This window comes from Pagrus pagrus (assembly GCF_965226575.1).
Source record: "Pagrus pagrus genome assembly, chromosome: 12".
NCBI classification, from domain to species: Eukaryota; Metazoa; Chordata; class Actinopteri; order Spariformes; family Sparidae; genus Pagrus; species Pagrus pagrus.
In genome coordinates, this window is record NC_140196.1 from 1,235,144 (window position 1) to 1,256,922 (window position 21,779).

Consider the following 21,779-nt stretch of genomic DNA (forward strand, 5'->3'; position numbering starts at 1 on the left):
TGGTGATGATGTCGTTGCCTCTCCTTCAGGCTCCATGACAGCACTGACTACCCCTGGAGGCCGACCATCAGTCACGCCGACTTCCAGAAACTTCTCCACAACCTGACGGCCGTGAAGATCAGAGGCACCTACAGCGAGAGGAGTACGCACATGCACACACCCGCACACACACACACACCCGCACACACACACACACACACACACACACACACACACACACACACACACACACACAAACGCACGCACGCACACACACACACACACACACACACACACACACACACACTCGTTCCTGTGCAGTCAAAAGTGTTGGACATCATTTAATAATGACTCCGTCTCTTCAGGTGCTGGTTACCTTGACGATGTCTCCTTGGTGACGGCAAGGCGGGGTCCAGGTGTTCCAGCCCGCTGGGTGGAGCAGTGCACCTGTCCTCAGGGTTACCAGGGGCAACACTGTGAGCAGTGCACTCTGGGATATCGTCGCGCCCGTCCAGAGCTCGGAGCCTTCAGCCCCTGTGAGCTGTGCAACTGTAACGGACACAGCGATGCCTGCAACCCACAGACAGGTAACACACCTGGTTACAGACAGGTGACACTCCTGGTTACAGACAGGTGACACACCTGGTTTCAGACAGGTGACACACCTGGTTACAGACAGGTGACATACCTGGTTACAGACAGGTGACACTCCTGGTTACAGACAGGTGACACTCCTGGTTACAGACAGGTAACACACCTGGTTACAGACAGGTGACACTCCTGGTTACAGACAGGTGACACACCTGGTTACAGACAGGTAACACACCTGGTTACAGACAGGTAACACTCCTGGTTACAGACAGGTGACACACCTGGTTACAGACAGGTGACACTCCTGGTTACAGACAGGTAACACACCTGGTTACAGACAGGTGACACTCCTGGTTACAGACAGGTGACACTCCTGGTTACAGACAGGTTTCTGACTAACTCATGGGTCCTCGTCTGTCCTCCTGTCCTTCTGTCCGTCCAGGTGCGTGCGACTGTCAGGACAACACGGCTGGTTTGAGCTGTGAACGCTGTAAAGACGGTTTCTATGGCGACGCCACGCGGGGGACGTCAGGTGACTGCGAGCCCTGTCCCTGTCCGGCCGGAGCCACCTGCGCCGTCGTCCTGAAGACCAGAGAGGTGGTGTGCACCAACTGTCCCGCAGGAACCACAGGTACACACAGCTCACCTGCACAGGTGATACCTGTCAGCTCACCTGTACATGATCCTAACGCTCTCTGACATCACCCGTCCACAGGTAAGCGCTGCGAGCTCTGTGACGACGGTTTCTTCGGCGACCCTCTGGGTCAGAGCGGGCCGGTCCGAGCTTGCCGCGCCTGCAAGTGCAGCGACAACATCGACCCCAACGCCGTCGGCAACTGCAACCGCGAGACCGGAGAGTGTCTGAAGTGCATCTACAACACGGACGGCTTCTTCTGCGACCGCTGCAAGGACGGTTTCTACGGCAACGCCCTCGGCGCCAACCCAGCCGACAAGTGCAAACGTAAGAGGAAGTCCAGAGAAAACAAACCGGGCTCGTTGGTAGAAACTTTGTAGAAAACACGTAAACTGTCACAGCCCTTGTAACTCCTCTTCCTCTTCCTCCTCTTCCTGTCTCTCCTCCTCCTCCTCCTCTTCCTGTCTCTCTTCCTCCTCCTCCTCCTCTTCCTGTCTCTCCTCCTCCTCCTCCTCTTCCTGTCTCTCTTCCTCCTCCTCCTCCTCTTTCTGTCTCTCCTCCTCCTCCTCCTCCTCCTCTTCCTCCTGTCTCTCCTCCTCCTCCTCCTCTTCCTCCTCCTGTCTCTCCTCCTCCTCCTCCTCCTCCTCCTCCTCCTGTCTCTCTTCCTCCTCCTCCTCTTCCTCCTGTCTCTCCTCCTCCTCCTCCTCTTCCTCCTCCTGTCTCTCTTCCTCCTCCTCCTCTTCCTGTCTCTCCTCCTCCTCCTCCTCCTCCTCCTCCTGTCTCTCTTCCTCCTCCTCCTCCTCCTCCTCCTGTCTCTCTTCCTCCTCCTCCTCTTCCTCCTGTCTCTCCTCCTCCTCCTCCTCCTCTTCCTCCTCCTGTCTCTCTTCCTCCTCCTCCTCTTCCTGTCTCTCCTCCTCCTCCTCCTCCTCCTCCTCCTGTCTCTCTTCCTCCTCCTCCTCCTCCTCCTCCTGTCTCTCTTCCTCCTCCTCCTCTTCCTCCTGTCTCTCCTCCTCCTCCTCCTCTTCCTCCTCCTGTCTCTCCTCCTCCTCCTCCTCCTCAGCATGCTCCTGCTCTCCGTCCGGGACCGTGGGTCGTCAGACGAGCTGCTCTCAGGTCACCGGTCAGTGTCAGTGTCTCCCCAACGTGGCCGAGCGCGACTGCAGCTCCTGTGAGCCGGGCTTCTTCAACCTGCAGAGCGGCAACGGCTGCGAACGGTCAGCTCACCATCATCATCATCATCATCATCATCATCATCATCATCATGTGATTCCTTGTGTCAGTCTAAACTTCAGTCTCCTCCCCTCCACAGATGTAACTGTAATCCGATTGGCTCCACCAACGGTCAGTGTGACATCACTTCAGGACAGTGTGAGTGTCAGCCCGGCGTCACCGGCCTCCACTGTGAGCGCTGCGAGGTCAACTTCTTCGGCTTCAGCTCGTCTGGATGCAAACGTAAGAACATGAATCACTGCAGCGACGTGTGATGTCACAGTGATGTCAGAGTGATGTCAGAGCGTGTTTATAACTCCTCCTCCTCTGTGTGACCTGCAGCCTGTGACTGCGACCCTGAAGGCTCTCAGTCGGGTCAGTGTAAAGAGGACGGGCGCTGCGAGTGTCGGCCCGGCTTCGTCGGGGCTCGGTGTGACATGTGTGAGGAGAACTACTTCTACAACCGCTCGGCGCCGGGCTGCCAGCAGTGTCCGTCCTGCTACAGTCTGGTCAGAGACAAGGTGAGGTCCACAGCTGCTCTGTCATACACACTGATGTCAGAAGGAAGTTTACCTGTAGAGGACAGGACAGGTGCTCAGAGTCGTGTTTGTCCCTCCAGGTGAACCAGCAGAGGCAGAAGCTTCACGACCTGCAGACTCTGATCGATAACCTCGGCTCGGGTCAGGACACCGTCAGCGACAAGGCCTTCGAGGACCGGCTGAAGGAGGCGGAGCGAGCCATCCTGGAGCTGCTGGACGAGGCTCGGACCAGCAAAGGTAAGACGGTCAGGGTCCAAAACACCGGTTCACCACCAACACAAGGGGTCGCCACAGCGTCACGGAGGGTCGTGAAGAGGATGAAGAGCTGTCAGTCAGTCACTGCGTTAATTAATGAGTTTAGTTTTATTTTAACAGTTAGATTGAATTCCCACATTTTGAGTGAATATATTTGACTGTGTTAATTTGACACTTTATCTGTTTGTATTGTTGTACATTAAATATAAGATGAAGCACACATGAAGTATAAATCAGGTATTCAGAGGTAGAAAAAGGAGCCGCTGATCTGAAACACGCTGTAGAAATGATTCCTCCATCGTGACCTTTGACCCTGCAGACGTGGACCTCGGGCTGCTGGATCGTCTCAACAACATCAACAGCACTCTGACCACTCAGTGGAACCGACTGCAGAACATCCGCAACACGGTGGACGACACCGGCACTCAGGCCGACCGCGCCCGCAACCGAGTGCGAGACGCCGAGAGCCTGATCGACCGCGCCCGGCAGGAGCTGGACAAGGCCAAGGACGCCATCGGCAAAGTGGTGAGTGATGTCACTGTCGTCACGGTAACTGTTAGAGCGCGAGAGCTGATTTAACAGAGCTGATGTCGTCTGCAGGACATCAAACCGCCCAGCGGCACCGGAGACCCAAACAACATGACGCTGCTCGCCGAGGAGGCCCGAACGCTGGCTGAGAAGTAAGACTGAGACACGAACACGTGGTTTTGGTGCATTATAATAATAATAATATGATATGAATTTATTTATTTCTTCTTTTATTTTGGCAGTTTAATTCCTCCATATATGAAGCGTCTGGTTCATCTCGTTGATTTGTTCTTGGATCAGTTATAATTAATCAGCTGCCGGCTGAAGATGAATCACTTTCATGTATCCGTGTTTATTTCTTCAGGCACAAGATGGACGCCGACCAGATTGAGAAGATTGCCAAAGACGCCAACGACACGTCGACCAAAGCGTACAACCTGCTGCTGAAGACTCTGGACGGAGAGGGCAAGACGAGCCAGGAGATCGACGAGCTCAACAAGAAGTAGGTCACAGTGACGGGGAGGCTTCCCTCAGAGGTACACACAGTTACATCACCTGCTTAAACATCTGCTCCGATCGCTGTGTTCAGGTACAACGAGGCCAAGGAGCTGGCCAAGAACCTGGAGAAACAGGCCAACAAGGTCCGGGCCGAGGCGGACGAAGCCGGAGACAAAGCTCTGAAGATCTTCGCCAACCTGACCAGCGTCCCTGCGTTAGACACCAAAGCTCTGGAGGTGACTCGACTGACAGGAGATGGTTTGTGTGACGTATGTTCTGGTCCTGGATGACTGACCGGTCCGTGTGTTTTCAGGACGAAGCCAGTAAGATCAAGAAGGAGGCGTCGGACCTCGACAAGCTGATCGATAAGACGGAGAAGGAGTACAACGACCTGAGAGACGACCTGAAGGGCAAAGAGCAGGAAGTCCGCAAGCTGCTGGAGAAAGGCAAGAGTGAGCAGCAGGTACGTCGACTGTGTTCACCTGGCTGCCTCCAGCACGCCCTGTCTTTATGCTAAGCTAACCGCTGCTAACACACAGACAGAGGCTGATATCAACCTGAACATGTGAGAGTGTTTTATAATGTTGACTTACAACAGTCTCTAATATAATGATAAAAATATATAGGATATATTTATGAGGCACAAATAGTCTCACCTGCCAACATTTAGCAGCTGTTTGAACACTGTTTACACTGATTTCACCATTTACACTCAATTTATGAAAGAAGAAACATTTTACTGACGTTTGTTTTGTTGTTGACGTCTGGTTTCCTCTTCCTGTCTGACAGACGGCAGATCAGCTGTTAGCTCGAGCCGACGCTGCCAAAGCTCTGGCTGAGGAGGCGGCAAAGAAGGGTCAGTCCACCTTCAAAGAGGCCGAGACCATCCTGGACGACCTGAGAGGTACCTGCTGACACACGGTCTACCTGCAGCTGCTCCAACATGCTTCATATGATGATGTGTTGGCAGTCAGGGAGAGATTCGGAGCTGTTAAAGGATCTTTTGAGGGATTGTTGTTTCTCAGGACTCAGTTCCTGATATAAACCTTTTCTTTCATAACCTCCTGCAGACTTTGACAAGAGGGTCAATGACAACAAGACGGCTGCCGAAGAAGCCATGAAGAAGATCCCCGCCATCAACGCTACAATCATGGCCGCCAACGAGAAGACTAGACAGGCGGAGGCGTCGCTGGGAAATGCTGCTGCCGACGCCAAAGAGGCCAAGGACAAGGCGGAGGAGGCCGAGAAGATCGCCAGCACCGTGCAGAAGGTACGACTGGACCGGACAGCAACCTGATGAGCTGCTGTCAGCGGTGAACTGGAAACATGGTGGTCAGGTTCCTGTTTTTAACCTCCTCACTTTTAACAAACCTGTGTCCTCTCAGGGCTCAGCCAAGACCAAGGAGGACGCAGAGAAGGCCTTCCAGGACACCAACAAGCTGGACGATGAGGTCAACGACATGATGGACCAGCTGAGCACCGCAGAGCAGGAGCTGGCCCGGAAGAAGGCCGAGGCCGACCAGGACATGATGATGGCGGGGATGGTACGATGCTCATAGACACGGGCCGTCAGAGTAATGTGTAACATCAGTTTCTGTGTTGGATCAACACTGTTTCCTGTCCCTCAGGCGTCAGACAACGCGAAGGAGGCAGAGGACAACGCCCGCAAGGCCAAGAGCGCCGTGAAGACGGTTCTGAGCACCATCACCGCCCTGCTGGATCAGCTGGGTAAGAACACAGGACATTCGTCCCGACAGGAACTCCTGATCCAATGTTCAAAATTCGGCCGGTTCAGCAAAGTGTTCAGGGAGTTCATCTAACAAACCTTCTAGGCTCCGTCTGATTGGTTCTGATTGATCATGACATCAGAACTCTCAGCTGTCCCAACAAATGGCTTCATTTCTTCCTCTGTTTCCTCTCCAGGAAATATCGACAAGGTGGACCTGAGCAAACTGAACCAGATCGACGAGTCCTTGAAGAGCGCCAAGGGCAAGATGGCCAACAGCGAGCTGGACAGGAAGCTGGCGGAGCTGAACGACGTGGCGCGGACCCAGGAGGACATGATCGGTGACTACGACCGGCAGATCCGCGAGATCCGCGCAGACATCGCCAACCTGAACGACATCAAGAACACGTTACCTGAGGGCTGCTTCAACACGCCGTCTCTGGAGAGGCCTTAACCCCGCCCACCTCCTCCTCCCCCTCCTCCTGCGACACTCCCCTTCACGTCTAACACTCTGGCAAACACGCCGACTTTTACCAAAACAGTTTTTTAAACTTTTTCGTTTTCAGATTCTTGTCTTTGTTTTTCTTTTTCAAGAGAGAAGCCGATATTTCAGCCACATTCACGGTTTTTAACAAGAGAAGCAGCTTTTATTTTGTTTTCTTCGAGACGCAGTATCGTGGTTTCGGCAGAATGAACTAAGCGGCGTAGAGAAGCCGTGCAGAGAGGCGGACGAACCTCGGAGAGAAACCAGAACCACAAACCCGACGTGACTGCACCCGTCTGCTCGCAAGAGGAAGTGTCACCGACGCAGAAACCACACAGGAAGTTCCTCCCACTTACAGGAACGTCCGCTCGAGTTTCAGTTTCCTGTGTCTGACCAGCCATTACCCATCATGCCTGGGGACACACCAGCTACTTTCCAGTTTTCAGCCAGCTGAATGTTCGGCTGCACGCTGCGAGAACGCCGCCATCCTCCGTGTTCTCTTCTTCTTTATCTCTAAACCAATCATGTCTTCAGAAACCACACAGTGAAGGAATCCTCTCGTTTTGTCCCAAAGCTACGAGCCCGACACAACAAACAGAGGAAAAGTGTTTTATCTTCTTCAGCAGTATTCACACCTGCAGCAGAGCCACGCCCCCTCGGCTGCTCGCTGAAGTCTTTCCAGTGAGACGTGATGTAATCTGGTCTCACCTGCACGCTTCATCCACACAACATGGAAATATGTGTGAGGACTTCAGGATCTACGGAAGCCCTGAGAGGCAAAAGAGAGAAAAGGTTTAATCATTTTCTGTCTCGTGTTTGTGACCGAAGGCCAGCAAAAAAGTTTAGCCAGGATCGTTTTCTTTAAAAGTTCATCTCTGGAGCAGATGCTTGACCTGCCAGGACTGATCATTAAATATGAAACTGTTTTTTTCCCAAACCAGTAAATTAGAGTTGATTTGATTCCTCTCGTCACACCAGTGGAAACAAAGTGTTTGTGGTTGATTTGTTTTGTCCGTGAAACGTTTCAGCAGGTGCTTTTTGTTATTCAGTTTTTCTTTTAGCAGCGCTCATTTCTCTTTTTCATAGATCAATTTTCACAGATGAAAAAAACAAGTTAAAAATTATTAAATTGAAAAATTAATTGTGGAAAAAAACCAAATACATTTTTTCACGTGTTACGTCACAAACTCAGGAGAGAAAACAATTTAGATCAGAGTTTCGTGTGGTTTTCCTCGCGGGCTTCCGTAGCCGGCTCTGTGGGTGCGTCTGTAGATCCGCTCTGACCCGTCTCAGCTCGGTCCAACGCGTCTCATGTCCTGATGTTTTCACACTGCAGACGTGTCGTCGTCTCCAGAAGTCGCTGCTTGTCGCTGGTGTTTTTATCACATTAACATTTTCTTCCAGGCTCAATCAACACTATGCAACTTTGTACATTTTGCGTAGCGAGAATTTTATCTGATACACTGGTGCTAATAATTATTTCAAATGTTATATTTTTGTGTGAATGTTTTTTATTATGACATAGAGTGAGGAATTGTTATTTGTGTAAATATATGCTTAAATGATTCAGGACTGGCTGATTTTCAGATTAAAACTCCAACATGCAAACAGCCACATTAAGTTCTATCACAATCAATCAACTGAAACCTCCAGGTTAAATATATATAAATATCTATGATAACGTCTGTGGTATGTTATTATTATAATATGCTTGCTTGTATACAAGGCTCAGTGTTGCTGCCTCATAGCGATGCCAATATTTCATGTGTTTTATTGATTCTGTGGGTTTTCACACGTTGATTAACTGAATATTTGTGTTTAGTTTTTTTGAGCTTCGACCCTTTTTACCAATCAGGTCCTGATGTTTTAAAGGGCCGTCTCCGGCCTCACCGGTCATTTTACTGAATTTATCCGGAGACGATGAGCTCAGTCACATGTTGCTACAGTAGTTAACTGTTTTAATTAGTGTTTTGTGCCTTAATATAAAGTTCGGTTGTAATCACAGCCCCTGCGAGGGCGTCCATGTTTTATTTCACAAAGATTTTCCTCTTCGTCTTCGTTCCTCACACCGTCACCTCGTGTCGGTACCGAAGCAGGGCTGTTGTTTTTTTTTTAAATCAGGTCCTGAACAGAAAAATCTCTAAGTAACAGTCAAACACTACCAGAGTTACTTTATTTTAAACACTACAGATAAAATCTAAATCTGTTTGTCTGCCCGACGACAGAGAACCATCTCCAGGTGAACTGGACTCACTGACTTGTTTTTGTCACCCGGTGTTTTATTTCTCCCTCCATCCAGACGGCCGCTCTGCAGTCTGTGCAGCACAGACAGACATGATGTATAAACAGTATTTTAAGTTATAATGTACCAGTTATTTGTATTGTAACCCTGTTGTCTTAGATGGTGATGTGTGTGCTGCACAGCCTGCAGGACTCCTGCACCTTGTTTTTACTGTGTGGTGGTGACGTCATGTCTGCAGCCCTGTGAGGACCTGAGTGACCCTGTTTGTTCACACGTGCCTGTAAATCCAAACTTAACATTTGAATAATAAAAAATTACTACAGGAACCAGTTTGTCCATGAGTCGTCGATCACGTTGGTCCACAGATGACACAACACGGCAGCGTCAACATAAAGAACAGGACTGAAGGTGAGCAGCTGTTTCTGCAGCTCTGCGGCTGATTTTAATGAACCAGCAGGAAACAGCTGGTGTTTGTTCTGCAGGTATAATACTCAATGATGTGCAGCCAGTTTGGAGATACATCGCATTTATTTGTTTATAGGCAGTCGACACAAACTGAGGTTCTGCAGGTCATAAACCAAACGTACTGGACACATTAAAAGTTCACCCAAATATGGAAATTCAGTCATTATCTCCACAAAACATCTCTGGAGCTTCACAGCAGAACAGCTGGAGACGCGTTTTAAAATGGAAAAACAAACAAAAAAAAGATCAATATCAAATCAGATCAACAAAAAACAAAAAGTGTGTATTCGTGTGCAAGAACACCTGTCAGTCAGTCACCTACATATTTTTCATCAGTTACAACAAATCAAACATTTAATATTTTTGGTGTTGACAAGAAAAACAAAATGAGTCGTACTGTGAATCAACAGTCTGCAGCTGTTTCCGTATCGCTGTGGGGGTCAGCTGGTCTTTATAGCTGAGTAACGACCATCCTAAGCACCCCGCTGTGTTTACAGGACAACATTACCCAAAAAGTAAAATTCAGTCATTAAAACATCAAATGGCTCCAAACAGCTGCTCCGCTGTCATCAGCGTCTCTTACAGTAAATGTTTCAGCTTCAAAAAAGTGTAAATAATGATAATAACTTTTTGACACATCTGTATTTCAGCACCACGGTGCCGCGCCATTATTCTGAAAACCAAACAGTCTGAAAAATGTCCCTGTGGACCAAAAACAAATGCCCATAATTCTGAAAACAGTCAGATTCAGCTGAGGTGGTTTTAGCTCCACCTCTATGCCCATATTAGGACTTCCTGTGTGGCGTCACATAACCTGAGGTGAGGAGGTTCAGGTCTGTGAGAACATGCTCCGCTCTTCACATGGTTCCTTCAGAACCCTCAGGGTAACAAAGATTGATCGGCTTGGTGTCGTGAGTCTTCATGTGTCGTCGGAGCGAGTAGACGTCGCTGAAGTTCTTGCTGCACTCGCTGCAGTAGTACGGCCGCTCCTCCGTGTGGTGCTTCATGTGGTTTTTCAGCGGCGTGCTCTGCAGGAAGCTCTTGTCGCAGAAGCGGCAGCTGTAGGGCTTCTCTCCGGTGTGCGTCCTCGCGTGACGGATCAAGGACGAGGTGAAGTTGAAACACTTCCCGCAGACGCTGCAGCGGTACGGCTTCTCGTCCGTGTGCATCCTCATGTGGGTCTCCAAGTTGTCCTTGCGGCTGAAGCACTTCCCGCAGACTGTGCAGCCGAACGGCTTCTCGCCCGTGTGGCAGCGCGTGTGCACCGCCAGGTCGAGATGCCGCGGGAAGGTTTTGCCGCAGTAATAGCAAACGTAGGCCATGACGTGCGTCTGCAGGTGGTCCAGCAGGCTCCTTCTGTCGGGCAGCAGTTGTCCGCACACGCCGCAGAAGCAGTGCTCATCGTCGGCGTGGACCTCGGCGTGGTTTATCAGAGAGCCGCGGTAGCTGAACATCTTCCCGCAAACTTTACAGCACCAGAGAGAGCTGCTGCCCTCAGCCTGTTCGCTCTGAGCGGCAGCAGGCGGCGGGAGGAAGGAGGTGCTCGGCAGGATGTCCTCGTCTTTCACCTCCACCTTCAGAACCTCCTCACAGGGCACAGACTCCACCTGAGGCTGCTCGCTCTTACACTCCATGATGTAGATGAAGTCTTTGGTGTCCTGCTCCACCTTTATCTGAGGAGCCTCAGCCTGAACCTCAGGACCAGTCCACACCTCCTCCTGCTCCTCCTCCGGCTCCTGTTTGATGGTGGGAGGCCCCAGCTGCTCCTGGTCAGGCTGCTGCTGGAGGTCGAAGCCCTCAAACTGCTGAACATCTGCAGATGAAGAGAGTCGGTTTAGTAAAACTGCAGACTGAGATCCACAGAAGAAGGAGAGGATCAAACCTCAGGACGGACTAAAGCTGTGACCTCTACGAGCACCCGCCTCAAAAACACTTGGAAAAGCCTGTTGAAGGCCTCACAGGTAAATAAACACACACCTGGCCTGTACACGTTCATCTGACCGCTGGATGGACGGAAACTACCTTTACTTCATGAACGTTCAGAGGAGAGAGAGGGTGCTGAGTGCTGAGTCCAGTCAGAGTCCAGTCAGAGTCCAGACTGAACACACTTGGTGCCGGTAGCTGCTCGCTGTCTTGCAGCTAATGAACAGTGAGTTCTGTCTGTTAGCTTCCCTGTATGTGTGAACACAGATAGCCTGTTAGCATTAGCTAGCTTGGTAGCTTCCAGCTAGGTGGGCTTGTTTAACTAACCAGGCTGCTTCAGCTCCACCTCTTTAGTCGGGTGGAGTCGGGTTCTGCCAGGTCCCGGAGGGTTCTGCTCAGCCTGGCTCCGCTCTGACGAGGTCAGTTATGACTCTTTCTATTCTGAACTTTTGATCCATTGAGGTTTTATATTTGTAAACAAGTGATTCAGTGACATCATCGCAATGTGAAGTCTACGGCCGAGCAGGAACACGTGGGCGGGGCCAGCGGGGGAAACGCTACTGTGCATATTTAATGAGCCGCATAACCAGGAAGTAAACGCAGACGCCAGAACACTTTTTGGTGAATGTGCTGGTGGACCTTTATCATAAGTCCACAGGTACCGCCCACCCTGCCTCACCCTGCCTCACCCTGCCCCACCCTGCCTCACCCTGCCTCACCCTGCCTCCCCCTGCCTCACCCTGCCCCACCCTGCCCCACCCTGCCTCACCCTGCCTCACCCTGCCTCCCCCTGCCTCACCCTGCCTCACCCTGCCCCACCCTGCCTCACCCTGCCTCACCCTGCCCCACCCTGCCCCACCCTGCCTCACCCTGCCCCACCCTGCCTCACCCTGCCTCACCCTGCCTCCCCCTGCCCCACCCTGCCTCACCCTGCCTCACCCTGCCTCACCCTGCCCCACCCTGCCTCACCCTGCCTCACCCTGCCCCACCCTGCCTCACCCTGCCCCACCCTGCCCCACCCTGCCTCACCCTGCCTCACCCTGCCCCACCCTGCCCCACCCTGCCCCACCCTGCCTCACCCTGCCTCACCCTGCCTCACCCTGCCCCACCCTGGCTCCCTCTGGCTCCTCTGGACGACGCCAGGGCGGCTCAGTCCACCATCTTACACAGGTCCAAGCTGTTGCACGGCACTAATTAAAACATGTTCGCGCTCTGCTAACGTTAATCAGGAAGTTGATTGATTACGTAGGTTTTAATAAATCAGAGGTGTATCTGGTCTTTAAAGGTTCTGGAGTTCTGACCCAGAAGAGCCCGGAAACAACATCTGTTTAAAAGCTTCATGATTTTTACACTGATGTGTTCACTGCTGTGTGCGCAGTGCATCATGGGTACTTGAGGGTGGCTCAGTACATATAGGGCTGTTTTCTCTATTTCCAGCCTCCTTGTCTCCTCCTTCCTCGGCTCACATTTCATGTGGGAGGGACCGCTGGAGAGGAGGCGAGGGGAGAGGAGAGGAGAGGAGGGGAGAGGAGACATGGGGAGGGGAGAGGAGAGGAGAGGAGACGAGGGGAGAGGAGAGGAGAGGAGAGGAGACATGGGGAGAGGAGAGGAGAGGAGGGGAGAGGAGACATGGGGAGGGGAGAGGAGAGGAGAGGAGAGGAGAGGAGACGAGGGGAGAGGAGAGGAGAGGAGAGGAGACATGGGGAGAGGAGAGGAGAGGAGGGGAGAGGAGACGAGACATGGGGAGGGGAGAGGAGAGGAGAGGAGACGAGGGGAGGGGAGAGGAGAGGAGAGGAGACGAGGGGAGAGGAGAGGAGAGGAGAGGAGACATGGGGAGAGGAGAGGAGAGGAGACGAGGGGAGAGGAGAGGAGAGGAGAGGAGACGAGGGGAGAGGAGAGGAGAGGAGAGGAGACGAGGGGAGAGGAGACGAGGGGAGAGGAGACGAGGGAAGGAAGCAGGAAGCACAAACAGACATGAAGGACGGGCTCAGACAGGATGCAGACTGTAGATCTGTTATTAATGTTCATATTCACTTTAACTGCAGACTGATGGAGAGTGACGTGTGTTTACTGGAACACAGACCAGCTGATCAGCTGATCAGTTAATCAGTTGATCAGTTGATCGATCCTTCGGTTTGGATTCAGCTGAAGTTCGACTTCATTAATGTTTAAAAAGCTGGTTAATTACCACGTGTGAAAGTTAGTCTGTGCTGTCCGGGTCGGTCCGGACCCGTCTCCTCCTCCGCCGGTCTGTACCGCCGGATCAGCTGCTCCTCGTGCTCCACCATCACTCTCTCCACCAGCACGAGGATCTCCTCCGCCGCCGCCGTCAACCTCTCGGTCACCAGAGTCTTCAACAACCGCAGGCTGGACATCCTGGAGCTCCAACAGCCGGGAGATCGACTCGCAGTCCGCTCGGTTCGTTTCCGCTGCTCAGATCAGCGTCACCGGGTCACTGCGGAAGTTCCGCTCACACCTCTTCACAATAAAAGCTCCCTACGTTTTACTGTTGAAACGTGTTTGTGACGTGATGCGGAGGAGACGCACTCAGATCTCTACAGGAGATAAAAGACAACTGGACCGGTTCTGTTTCCATCAGAGTCACAAGCAACACCAACATGGAGCCAACTGGGTCAGAGAAGCTCGTAAACAAGATGAACATCACAATAAATCTGCTCATAGTGACAACTGCAGTTCTGGTTCTGGTTCAGTTCTGTGAGCTGCTGATCTACAGGAGCAGCTCTACAATGTTTCAGTCAGGAGACGACGTCACTGACGACACTGTCGACGTCACAGTCTGATGACGAACTGACAAACATCATGTGTGTGAATCAAACAGGATCAATAATTATCCATCTCTCTTCATCACGACCAGACAAAGCTCTGATCAACAAGGTCCGTGAGAGGAACAGGAAGGGGCGGGGCTTCACCAGTCACTAACAACAGCACACCTGAGTTTATTCAATAATTGAATCTGAAATAGAAACAGGTCACCAGCTGACCTTGTGTCCCCGGTGACCGCGGCTCTGTGGCAGGCAACACTCAGTACTGATGGCTGTAGGTGGACATCTCAGGCTGCTCCTTCCTAAATGTGTCTGACCAGAGAAACTAGCTTCTTCTCAAGTTTACGTCAGACAAAAATTCTATTTTTCTCGTCATAAAGGGTTTAGCAGGAAAACCACCTGGTTTGACTTAAAATGGCTGCCTGTTTTGGTCCCTAAACATGACTTCAGATGCCCGACTTCCCTCCCTGTGACATATACAAATGTTGAAACACTGCGGTCCCTCGTCAAAGATATCCAACATCCTGTCCACCTCTTGAAGTCAGTCAGTTAATGACGTGCAGAAATATGACTGCTAAACTTTTATCCTGGCAACAAATCATTTTTGATCTTGTTTGACATGAATCACACGTGAGGTTTTGGTAGTTTAAAAGATAATATTGCAAGTCAAGAAAGTTGCAGTTTATCGTTAAGATAAAATATCATCTAGTTTTGTATTAAACCGCTCTGTGAACTACATTGTCTCATATGTCACCGACACCAACATGGCCGCCGCCTTGGCACAGAAAAAGTCTGGTCGTACCGAGAACTGCAGTCATGTCAGAGGCCAGCTGGTCAGTTCTGTGAGCTGCTAACAAACCCTCATATTTTGGCTTCATTTTAGTACAGTGGGAGGAAAATGGTTGTCTGTCTTTAATTATGTCAACAGGCAGAAGACTGAAGGTCATTAAAACTTCAGATTACGGAGTTCCTACAAGAGGAGAGAGCTACACCAGGACACAAGAAGAAGAAATCCACCATGACAGCTGTGATAGAAACTCCAGGTCAACTTCTTTAATGTGAACATAATTATTCACAACATATTCAAACAGCAGATTCATCCTATTGCTCTATTTAAGAATATTATTTCATTAATTTAAACTTTTGTGTGAAATAAACTCACAGGCAGTTAAGATGAATGCTCGAAGGCCACACAGTAAGATTCAGCCGTGGTTTTAGCTCCACACCTGTACCTGTATTAGGATCTGTAAACACAGACGACCATGACATTAAAGAATAAAGAAACAAACTCCAGGTTTCAGGTTGTTCCTCCAGAGTCCTCCAGAGTCCTCGGAGAAACATAAACTGACTTTTTCAGGAATCGTTCGTGTCATGAGTCTTCATGTGTCGTCGGAGCACGTAGACGTCACAGAAGCTCCTCCTACACTTGCTGCAGTAGTACGGCCGCTCCTCCGTGTGGTGCTTCATGTGGTTTTTGAGCGGCGTGCTGAGCAGGAAGCTCTTGCCGCAGACGTTGCATTTGAAGGGCTTCTCTCCGGTGTGCGTCCTCAGATGGGTCTTCATCTCCGAGCTGCTGGCGAAGGTCTTGAAGCAGAAGCCGCAGCTGAAGGGCTTCTCTCCGGTGTGCGTCCTCGAGTGGCGGATCAAGGCTGACCTGAAGTTGAAGCAGTTCCCACAAACGCTGCAGCAGAATGGTTTCTCGCCCGTGTGCGTCCTCATGTGCATCACCAGGTTGCCGCTGCGGGTGAAGCTCTTCCCGCAGACTTTACAGATGAACGGCCTCTCGCCCGTGTGGCAGCGTGTGTGCTCCTCCAGCTCGATGCGTTTGCGGAAGCTTTTGCCGCAGGACTGGCAGACGTGGGGCTTGATGTGTGTCTGCAGGTGTTCCAGCAGGTGCTTTCCATCAGGAATTGGTTTGCCGCACACGCCGCACAGGAGGTTGTCGTTGTCGGCGTGAGTCTCTACGTGGTTTATCAGGAAGCCACGGTAGCTGAACGTCTTCCCACAAACTTTACAGGAAGTGCTGCCGCCAGTGTCTTCGGTCTGGGCGGCAGCAGGACGGGGGAGGTCTGCTGGGGGGTCTAACTGAGGAGCATCAGTCGGCTCAGAGGAAGTGCTCGGCAGGATGTCCTCGTCCACCTTCACATCTTCCACCTGAAGCTGATCGCTGTTATGCTCAGGGACATAGATGAAGTCTTTGGTGTCCTGCTCCACCTTCATCTGAGGATCCTCAGCCTGAACCTCAGGACCAGTCCACACCTCCTCCTGCTCCTGTTTGATGGTAGGAGGCTCCAGCTGCTCCTGGTCAGGCTGCTGCTGGGGATTGAAGCCCTCAAACTGCTGAACATCTGCAGATGAAGAGAGTCGGTTTAGTAAAACTGCAGGCTGAGATTCAAAGAAGAAGGAGAGGATCAAACCTCAGGACAGACTAAAGCTGTGATCTCATGTGAAAATGTAAACTTAACAGCAGAACAAAACATGTTTACAGCCTGGTCCGTAGCACATGTATCCCTTCACCACAACTCTTTATATAACTTAAAGCTATAAATTATATTAAGCCTTAAAATATTTGGGGGCGTGGCCTCTTTGAGTGGCAGTTAGCTGCGAGCTGTCTGCTGGGCTTCACCACAGCTAATTCAGTCACTGATCTTCACATCTCAGCTGTGTTTGTGCTGTTGGCGCCTTTTGGAGAATGTTTAATGCAAATATCAGACACATAATACATCTTCCTGTGTGGTTAATTTGGCTAACAGACGGGAGGGGAGGGACAGACGCCGGTGTTTTGGATCAACAAACAACTCTGTTAATGCTAACTGGCAGACAGCAGCTGGAGCTGGTGAGCTCTGGAGGAGACAGCTGAGGGCAGAGCCCAAGTTTCTGGAGGAATAAACACCCAGAGTCGAGGACAGCACATAGTTTTTTGTTTTTTTTACTTTTGGGATAAAAAGTGGATTTATCTTCACTCTCACTTCTCAACCTGTCGGCATCAACGAGCCGCAGAGCTGCTGAAGTCTACTGTCATGTTCCGTTATTTCTCCTATCAAAGATATTTTAACTTAATTTCTGTGGGAGACGTGTGGTTTATCTTTACAAATGTCAGTGGGTTAAAAAAAATTAAGTTATTAAAACTTCAAGTTACAGTAAAAACAAGAACTACATAAGTACAAAATGAGAAGAAATCCACCATTACAGCTGTGATAGAAACACCAGGTCGACTTCTTTAATGTGAACATGAATATTCACAACATATTCAAATATTCAAAACAGTAACAGAGCTTTTATTTGTGTTGCTAAGCAACAATTCATAAATTGAATTAAATGGTTTTGATCATAAATTCATCTCAATGCTTCATTCAAGAACATCAAATTTAAATAATTGTTTAAAATGAACTTGAAGTTTGCGGTTTTAAACACAAGCACATGTTGCAGTAAAGGTGGATGTTCAAAGGCCTCAGCCAATCAGATTCCGCCGTGGGGATTTTAGAGTCACAGAGAAACATGATTTAAAGAATAAAGAAACAAACTCCAGGTTTCAGCTCGTTCCTTCAGAGTCCTCGAAGGAACATAAACTTATTTCAGGATTTGTTCTTGTTGTGACTCTCCATGTGTCGTCGGAGCACGTAGACGTCACAGAAGCTCCTCCTACACTTGCTGCAGTAGTACGGCCGCTCCTCCGTGTGGTGCTTCATGTGGTTTTTGAGCGGCGTGCTGAGCAGGAAGCTCTTGCCGCAGACGTTGCATTTGAAGGGCTTCTCTCCGGTGTGCGTCCTCAGATGGGTCTTCATCTCCGAGCTGCTGGCGAAGGTCTTGAAGCAGAAGCGGCAGCTGTAGGGCTTCTCTCCGGTGTGCGTCCTCGAGTGGCGGATCAAGGCTGAGGTGACGTTGAAGCATCTTCCACAATCGCTGCAGCGGTAAGGCTTCTCGCCCGTGTGCGTCCTCATGTGCAACACCAGGTTGCGTTTGCGGCTGCAGCTCTTCCCGCAGACTGTGCAGATGAACGGCTTCTCGCCCGTGTGGCAGCGTGTGTGCTCCTCCAGCTCGATGCGTTTGCGGAAGCTTTTGCCGCAGGACTGGCAGACGTGGGGCTTGATGTGTGTCTGCAGGTGTTCCAGCAGGTTCTGACTGGTGGGCAGCAGCTTGCCGCACACGCCACAGAGGCAACTCTCGATGGCATGCATCTCTGCATGGTTTATCAGGAAGCCGCGGTAGCTGAACATCTTCCCACAAACCTTACAGGAAGTGCTGCCGCCAGTGTCTTCGGTCTGGGCGGCAGCAGGACGGGGGAGGTCTGCTGGGGGGTCTAACTGAGGAGCATCAGTTAGACCAGAGGAAGTGTTCGGCAGGATGTCCTCATCTTTCAGTTCCACCTTCAGAACCTCCTCAGGGAGCCCAGACTCCACCTGAGGTTGCTCACTCCTGTACTCCATGGAGTAGATGAAGTCTTTGGTGTCCTGCTCCACCTTCATCTGAGGAGCTTCATTATCAGGACCGGTCCACACCTCCTCCTGCTCCCCATCCTGCTCCTCCTTTTGCTCCTGTTTGATGGTAGGAGGCTCTAGCTGCTCCTGGTCAGGCTGCTGTTGAAGGTCGAAGCCCTCGAACTGCTGACCGTCTGCAGATGAAGAGAGTCTGGTTTAGTAAAACTGCAGACTGAGATTCAAAAGGGTTGGTCTGGCACTACACAGTGTTCTCACTTGCAATGCTGATGCCTATTCTCCACGATCGAGCTTCAATAAATGTTTCAGTGGAGACATCCAAGTCTCCTGAACCTCCTTCAGAAACGAGTTGACCAGTTCTCGAGTATTTCTTCACAAATTAGCGTCACAAACAGGATCGCACAATGTCTTTGTTTGATTGGATAATGAAGTAGCTGTAGACAACAATAGTTGTTTATTTCCCACAAATAGTCAGATTACTGGACATTAGTTAAAGCCAGCGAGCAACGGCACGCACTGAGAGTCTGTGTGTTTGAATTGAGGTGAACCTCTGAGTGAACTCAGCACTCAGCAGAGACTCTGGTTCTGGTTCTGGTTCTCTCTCTCCTCTCTGTAACGTTACATTCATGAAGTAAAGTACAATTCCCCTCCAGCTCCCGTCAGCAGTCAACATTACAGAACTAAAACATCTGACAGTGGAGGTCACCTCCGGGTCACTGCTGCAGTCAGGTTGATAAACAGGAGTGAAGATAAATCCACTTTTTAATCCCAGAAGTTACAAAGTAACTCTGAGCTCTCCTCCTGTCGGATCAGAGCAGAATCTGATGTGACTCCAGGTGTTTATTCTTCCAGAAGGTCTGGATCAGCAACAACTCCCTCCTACAGTGTTGCCCGGCTCTGAGAAGCTGAGACCGGGGCCTCTTTACTCTTAATACACTCCTGATATTATGACTGAATTTTCATTTTGGGGCGAACTGTCCCTTTAACTCTCATATAGATACTGTTTATATCCATCTATACATTACAGCAGGATTACAGTTACTGAGATTCAGTTATAATTTTAGCTGTCGTGTCACACCCCAAGACCTCGAGTGGCCCCATCTGGCCCCAATATGAAACATTTCATAACATACAGACTGAACAACTGACGCTTCATAACTCGGGCTGTGACGAGATCGTGTCATGAGATGGTGATTTATTGATGGTCCCTCAGGCTCCAGAGCAGCCGAGGTTCTGGGAGGCAGCTGACCGACCTCCTGCTGCAACACTGGGTGAACCTGAGGACGAGACGCCGCTGGGTGTCTCTGGGTCACCGCGGACGTGAACAACATGAGTACATGTTAAACTTTTCAAAATGGAGCTGCGTTGGTTTGTTGTTTGTGACTTCCAATCGATAAAACTTTTAAGAAGTTTTCTTAAGAAAAGTTCAAATATCGCTCTGAGCTCAGTGGACCGTCTGGTCTCCGAGCTCAGTGGACCGTCTGGTCTCTGAGCTCAGTGGACCGTCTGGTCTCTGAGCTCAGTGGACCGTCTGGTCTCTGGGCTCAGTGGATCGTCTGGTCTCTGGGCTCAGTGGACCGTCTGGGCTCTGAGCTCAGTGGATCGCCTGGTCTCTGGGCTCAGTGGACCGTCTGGGCTCTGGGCTCAGTGGACCGTCACATTTGGGTGTGTTTTGTGCAGATGTAACAGGAAGAGATCTGACTCAGCAGGTTTGATGCTTCTGACTCAGTCCAAACATTAAATCATCATCATCATCATCACCAGACTGGACCTGAGAGTGTGCGGCTCTCCGGTGGTTCTGTGTCCTGACCCGTCTCCTCCTCCGCCGGTCTGTACCGCCGGATCAGCTGCTCCTCGTGCTCCACCATCACTCTCTCCACCAGCACGAGGATCTCCTCCGCCGCCGCCGTCAACCTCTCGGTCACCAGAGTCTTCAACAACCGCAGGCTGGACATCCTGGAGCTCCAACAGCCGGGAGATCGACTCGCAGTCCGCTCGGTTCGTTTCCGCTGCTCAGGTCAGCGTCACCGGGTCACTGCGGAAGTTCCGCTCACACCTCTTCACAATAAAAGCACGTCTAAGAACATGTGGTTGCCTGCAGAGAGCAGCAGGTGGAGTCAGAGTCCTTCGTGTGTCTGCAGGAGGGAAGGGACGGAAGTGAGACAGCTGTTTTTGGTTCGTTGGTGATAAAGCGAGCTGACCTCAGTCCAACAGAAAATCACTGCAGCACAGAAACAAGAAGTCATTATTTATCTGAAGACATGTAAATATATTCACATGACCTGATATTTACACTCATTATCGGACTGCCCTCCATGACATGAAGTAAGGTGATTGAGTTTATTGAGTTTATATAAGTGATCAGGTCAAACTCATCCAAGCTGGGGAAAAAAGATTAGTTATGTTTTTTTGCTTTTTAATAAAAAATTATGACATGAGTCATAACTGTGAGATTTGAGTTAAAATCACGAGAAATAAAAATCAAAAGTGTGACTGTAATGTTCACAGTTTGGACTAATCATGACTTTTAAAGTCAAAATGACGCCGTAATCAGGACATTTTCCTGATTATACTAGTGAAGAACTTTTATTTGTAACAGCTACTTATACTTTTACTGGAGTAAAAGTTCCAGTACTTGTACGTTAGTATTTTTACAGTGTGGTATTAGTGCTTTGACTGAAGTAATATACTTAATACTTGTAACAGAGTGTTTTTACAGTGTGGTATTAGTGCTCTGACTGAGGTAAAGTAACTGAGTACTTCCTCCACCTCTGCTCGTCCTTCGCTCAGACTTTGATGCGCGCTCCCGCCCCTCCTGTGTGTCGGGGGCGCGCCGGGTCGCGGGCTCGTGCCCGGGTGTAGGGGGACTGAGCGGCGGCGGCGGCAGAGTGCGGGGCAGCCAGCCGCACACACAGCGACCACACCGGGAGTCCGCTCACTTCCAGCGGCTCACACAGGCTCTAACAGCGGCTTCTAGGTGGACAGTTGAGGGGCAGGAAGGAAAGGGGCTCCTCGCTTCTCCCGGACGCCGGGTTGTTGGAAGTTTAAAGCCCGCTAAGCTAACCTGGGAGAGCGGAACAATGAGGGAGAGCCAGCCGGGCTACCGGACCGCCGCCGGCTGCCTCAGCTAACGGCTAGCAAGAAGCGGCTGGGCGGTCAAAGCGACAAAAGTCCCTCATGACGGATTATAAACCGACTTTTAACGCTTTCCCGCGTCGTTCAAACACTTAAACCCTCGTTTCCAGAGATAACGGTCACTTCTGGAGGGTTTCTTTTACTCAGAACAAGTTTGCTCCCGGCTGGATATGGAGACCGACTCGGTGGCAGGCGACGTGGACTCTCTGCACGGCGGACTGAGCCTCCTGGACCCCCTGGTGGACCGGATCCTGGTGGACACCGTGTCACAGCAGCAGGGCTGGCTCCGAGTTTACGGTAAGAACAGCAGACACTCAGTGGGGTTCGGTACTGACCCGACAACTTCTCCGGT

The 21,779-nt window shown here is 50.6% G+C and overlaps 4 protein-coding genes across 5 annotated transcripts in view; 2 read left to right on the plus strand and 2 right to left on the minus strand.

Moving 5' to 3' along the window:
- The window catches only part of lamc1 (laminin, gamma 1), a 50,763-nt gene extending 41,752 nt beyond the window's left edge, over positions 1 to 9,011 (plus strand). The window contains exons 11-28 of the mRNA XM_084368394.1: positions 30 to 142; positions 345 to 566; positions 1,013 to 1,201; positions 1,286 to 1,531; positions 2,265 to 2,418; positions 2,514 to 2,656; positions 2,756 to 2,934; positions 3,033 to 3,189; positions 3,527 to 3,732; positions 3,808 to 3,887; positions 4,100 to 4,237; positions 4,325 to 4,469; positions 4,547 to 4,696; positions 5,023 to 5,137; positions 5,304 to 5,503; positions 5,619 to 5,777; positions 5,862 to 5,961; positions 6,157 to 9,011. Coding sequence (XP_084224520.1) covers positions 30 to 142; positions 345 to 566; positions 1,013 to 1,201; positions 1,286 to 1,531; positions 2,265 to 2,418; positions 2,514 to 2,656; positions 2,756 to 2,934; positions 3,033 to 3,189; positions 3,527 to 3,732; positions 3,808 to 3,887; positions 4,100 to 4,237; positions 4,325 to 4,469; positions 4,547 to 4,696; positions 5,023 to 5,137; positions 5,304 to 5,503; positions 5,619 to 5,777; positions 5,862 to 5,961; positions 6,157 to 6,413 — 2,953 coding nt within the window. The 3' untranslated portion in view covers positions 6,414 to 9,011. The remainder of the gene's footprint in view (positions 1 to 29; positions 143 to 344; positions 567 to 1,012; positions 1,202 to 1,285; positions 1,532 to 2,264; positions 2,419 to 2,513; positions 2,657 to 2,755; positions 2,935 to 3,032; positions 3,190 to 3,526; positions 3,733 to 3,807; positions 3,888 to 4,099; positions 4,238 to 4,324; positions 4,470 to 4,546; positions 4,697 to 5,022; positions 5,138 to 5,303; positions 5,504 to 5,618; positions 5,778 to 5,861; positions 5,962 to 6,156) is intronic.
- Positions 9,012 to 9,473: 462 nt separating this feature from the next.
- On the minus strand, positions 9,474 to 13,537 carry LOC311266185 (uncharacterized protein). The gene is made up of 2 exons (XM_084368401.1): positions 13,262 to 13,537; positions 9,474 to 10,963 (listed from the first exon to the last, which is right to left on the minus strand). Exons 1-2 carry the CDS (start codon positions 13,446 to 13,448, stop codon positions 10,008 to 10,010), a joined length of 1,143 nt encoding a protein of 380 aa, XP_084224527.1. The 5' UTR covers positions 13,449 to 13,537; the 3' UTR covers positions 9,474 to 10,007.
- Positions 13,538 to 14,882: 1,345 nt separating this feature from the next.
- Positions 14,883 to 20,441, minus strand: LOC311266014 (uncharacterized protein). Its single transcript, XM_084368202.1, has 3 exons — positions 20,064 to 20,441; positions 17,437 to 18,468; positions 14,883 to 16,204 (listed from the first exon to the last, which is right to left on the minus strand). Exons 1-3 carry the CDS (start codon positions 20,245 to 20,247, stop codon positions 15,210 to 15,212), a joined length of 2,211 nt encoding a protein of 736 aa, XP_084224328.1. The 5' UTR covers positions 20,248 to 20,441; the 3' UTR covers positions 14,883 to 15,209.
- A 700-nt stretch (positions 20,442 to 21,141) lies between these two features.
- Positions 21,142 to 21,779, plus strand: part of rasal2 (RAS protein activator like 2) — a 73,691-nt gene continuing 73,053 nt past the window's right edge. For both annotated transcript variants that reach the window (XM_084368396.1, XM_084368397.1), the window contains exon 1: positions 21,142 to 21,724. In XM_084368396.1, coding sequence (XP_084224522.1) covers positions 21,598 to 21,724 — 127 coding nt within the window. In that variant the 5' untranslated portion in view covers positions 21,142 to 21,597. The remainder of the gene's footprint in view (positions 21,725 to 21,779) is intronic.

Coding starts and splice junctions, on each gene's coding strand:
- LOC311266185 (XM_084368401.1), bottom strand. CDS start 13,448: ATGTCCAGCCTGCGGTTGTTGAAGACTCTGGTGACCGAGAGGTTGACG. Junction 10,964..13,261: donor CAGACTAACTTTCACACGTG/GTAATTAACCAG, acceptor CTTCATCTGCAG/ATGTTCAGCAGTTTGAGGGC.
- LOC311266014 (XM_084368202.1), bottom strand. CDS start 20,247: ATGTCCAGCCTGCGGTTGTTGAAGACTCTGGTGACCGAGAGGTTGACG. Junction 18,469..20,063: donor GGAGAGCCGCACACTCTCAG/GTCCAGTCTGGT, acceptor CTTCATCTGCAG/ACGGTCAGCAGTTCGAGGGC. Junction 16,205..17,436: donor GAGTCACAACAAGAACAAAT/CCTGAAATAAGT, acceptor CTTCATCTGCAG/ATGTTCAGCAGTTTGAGGGC.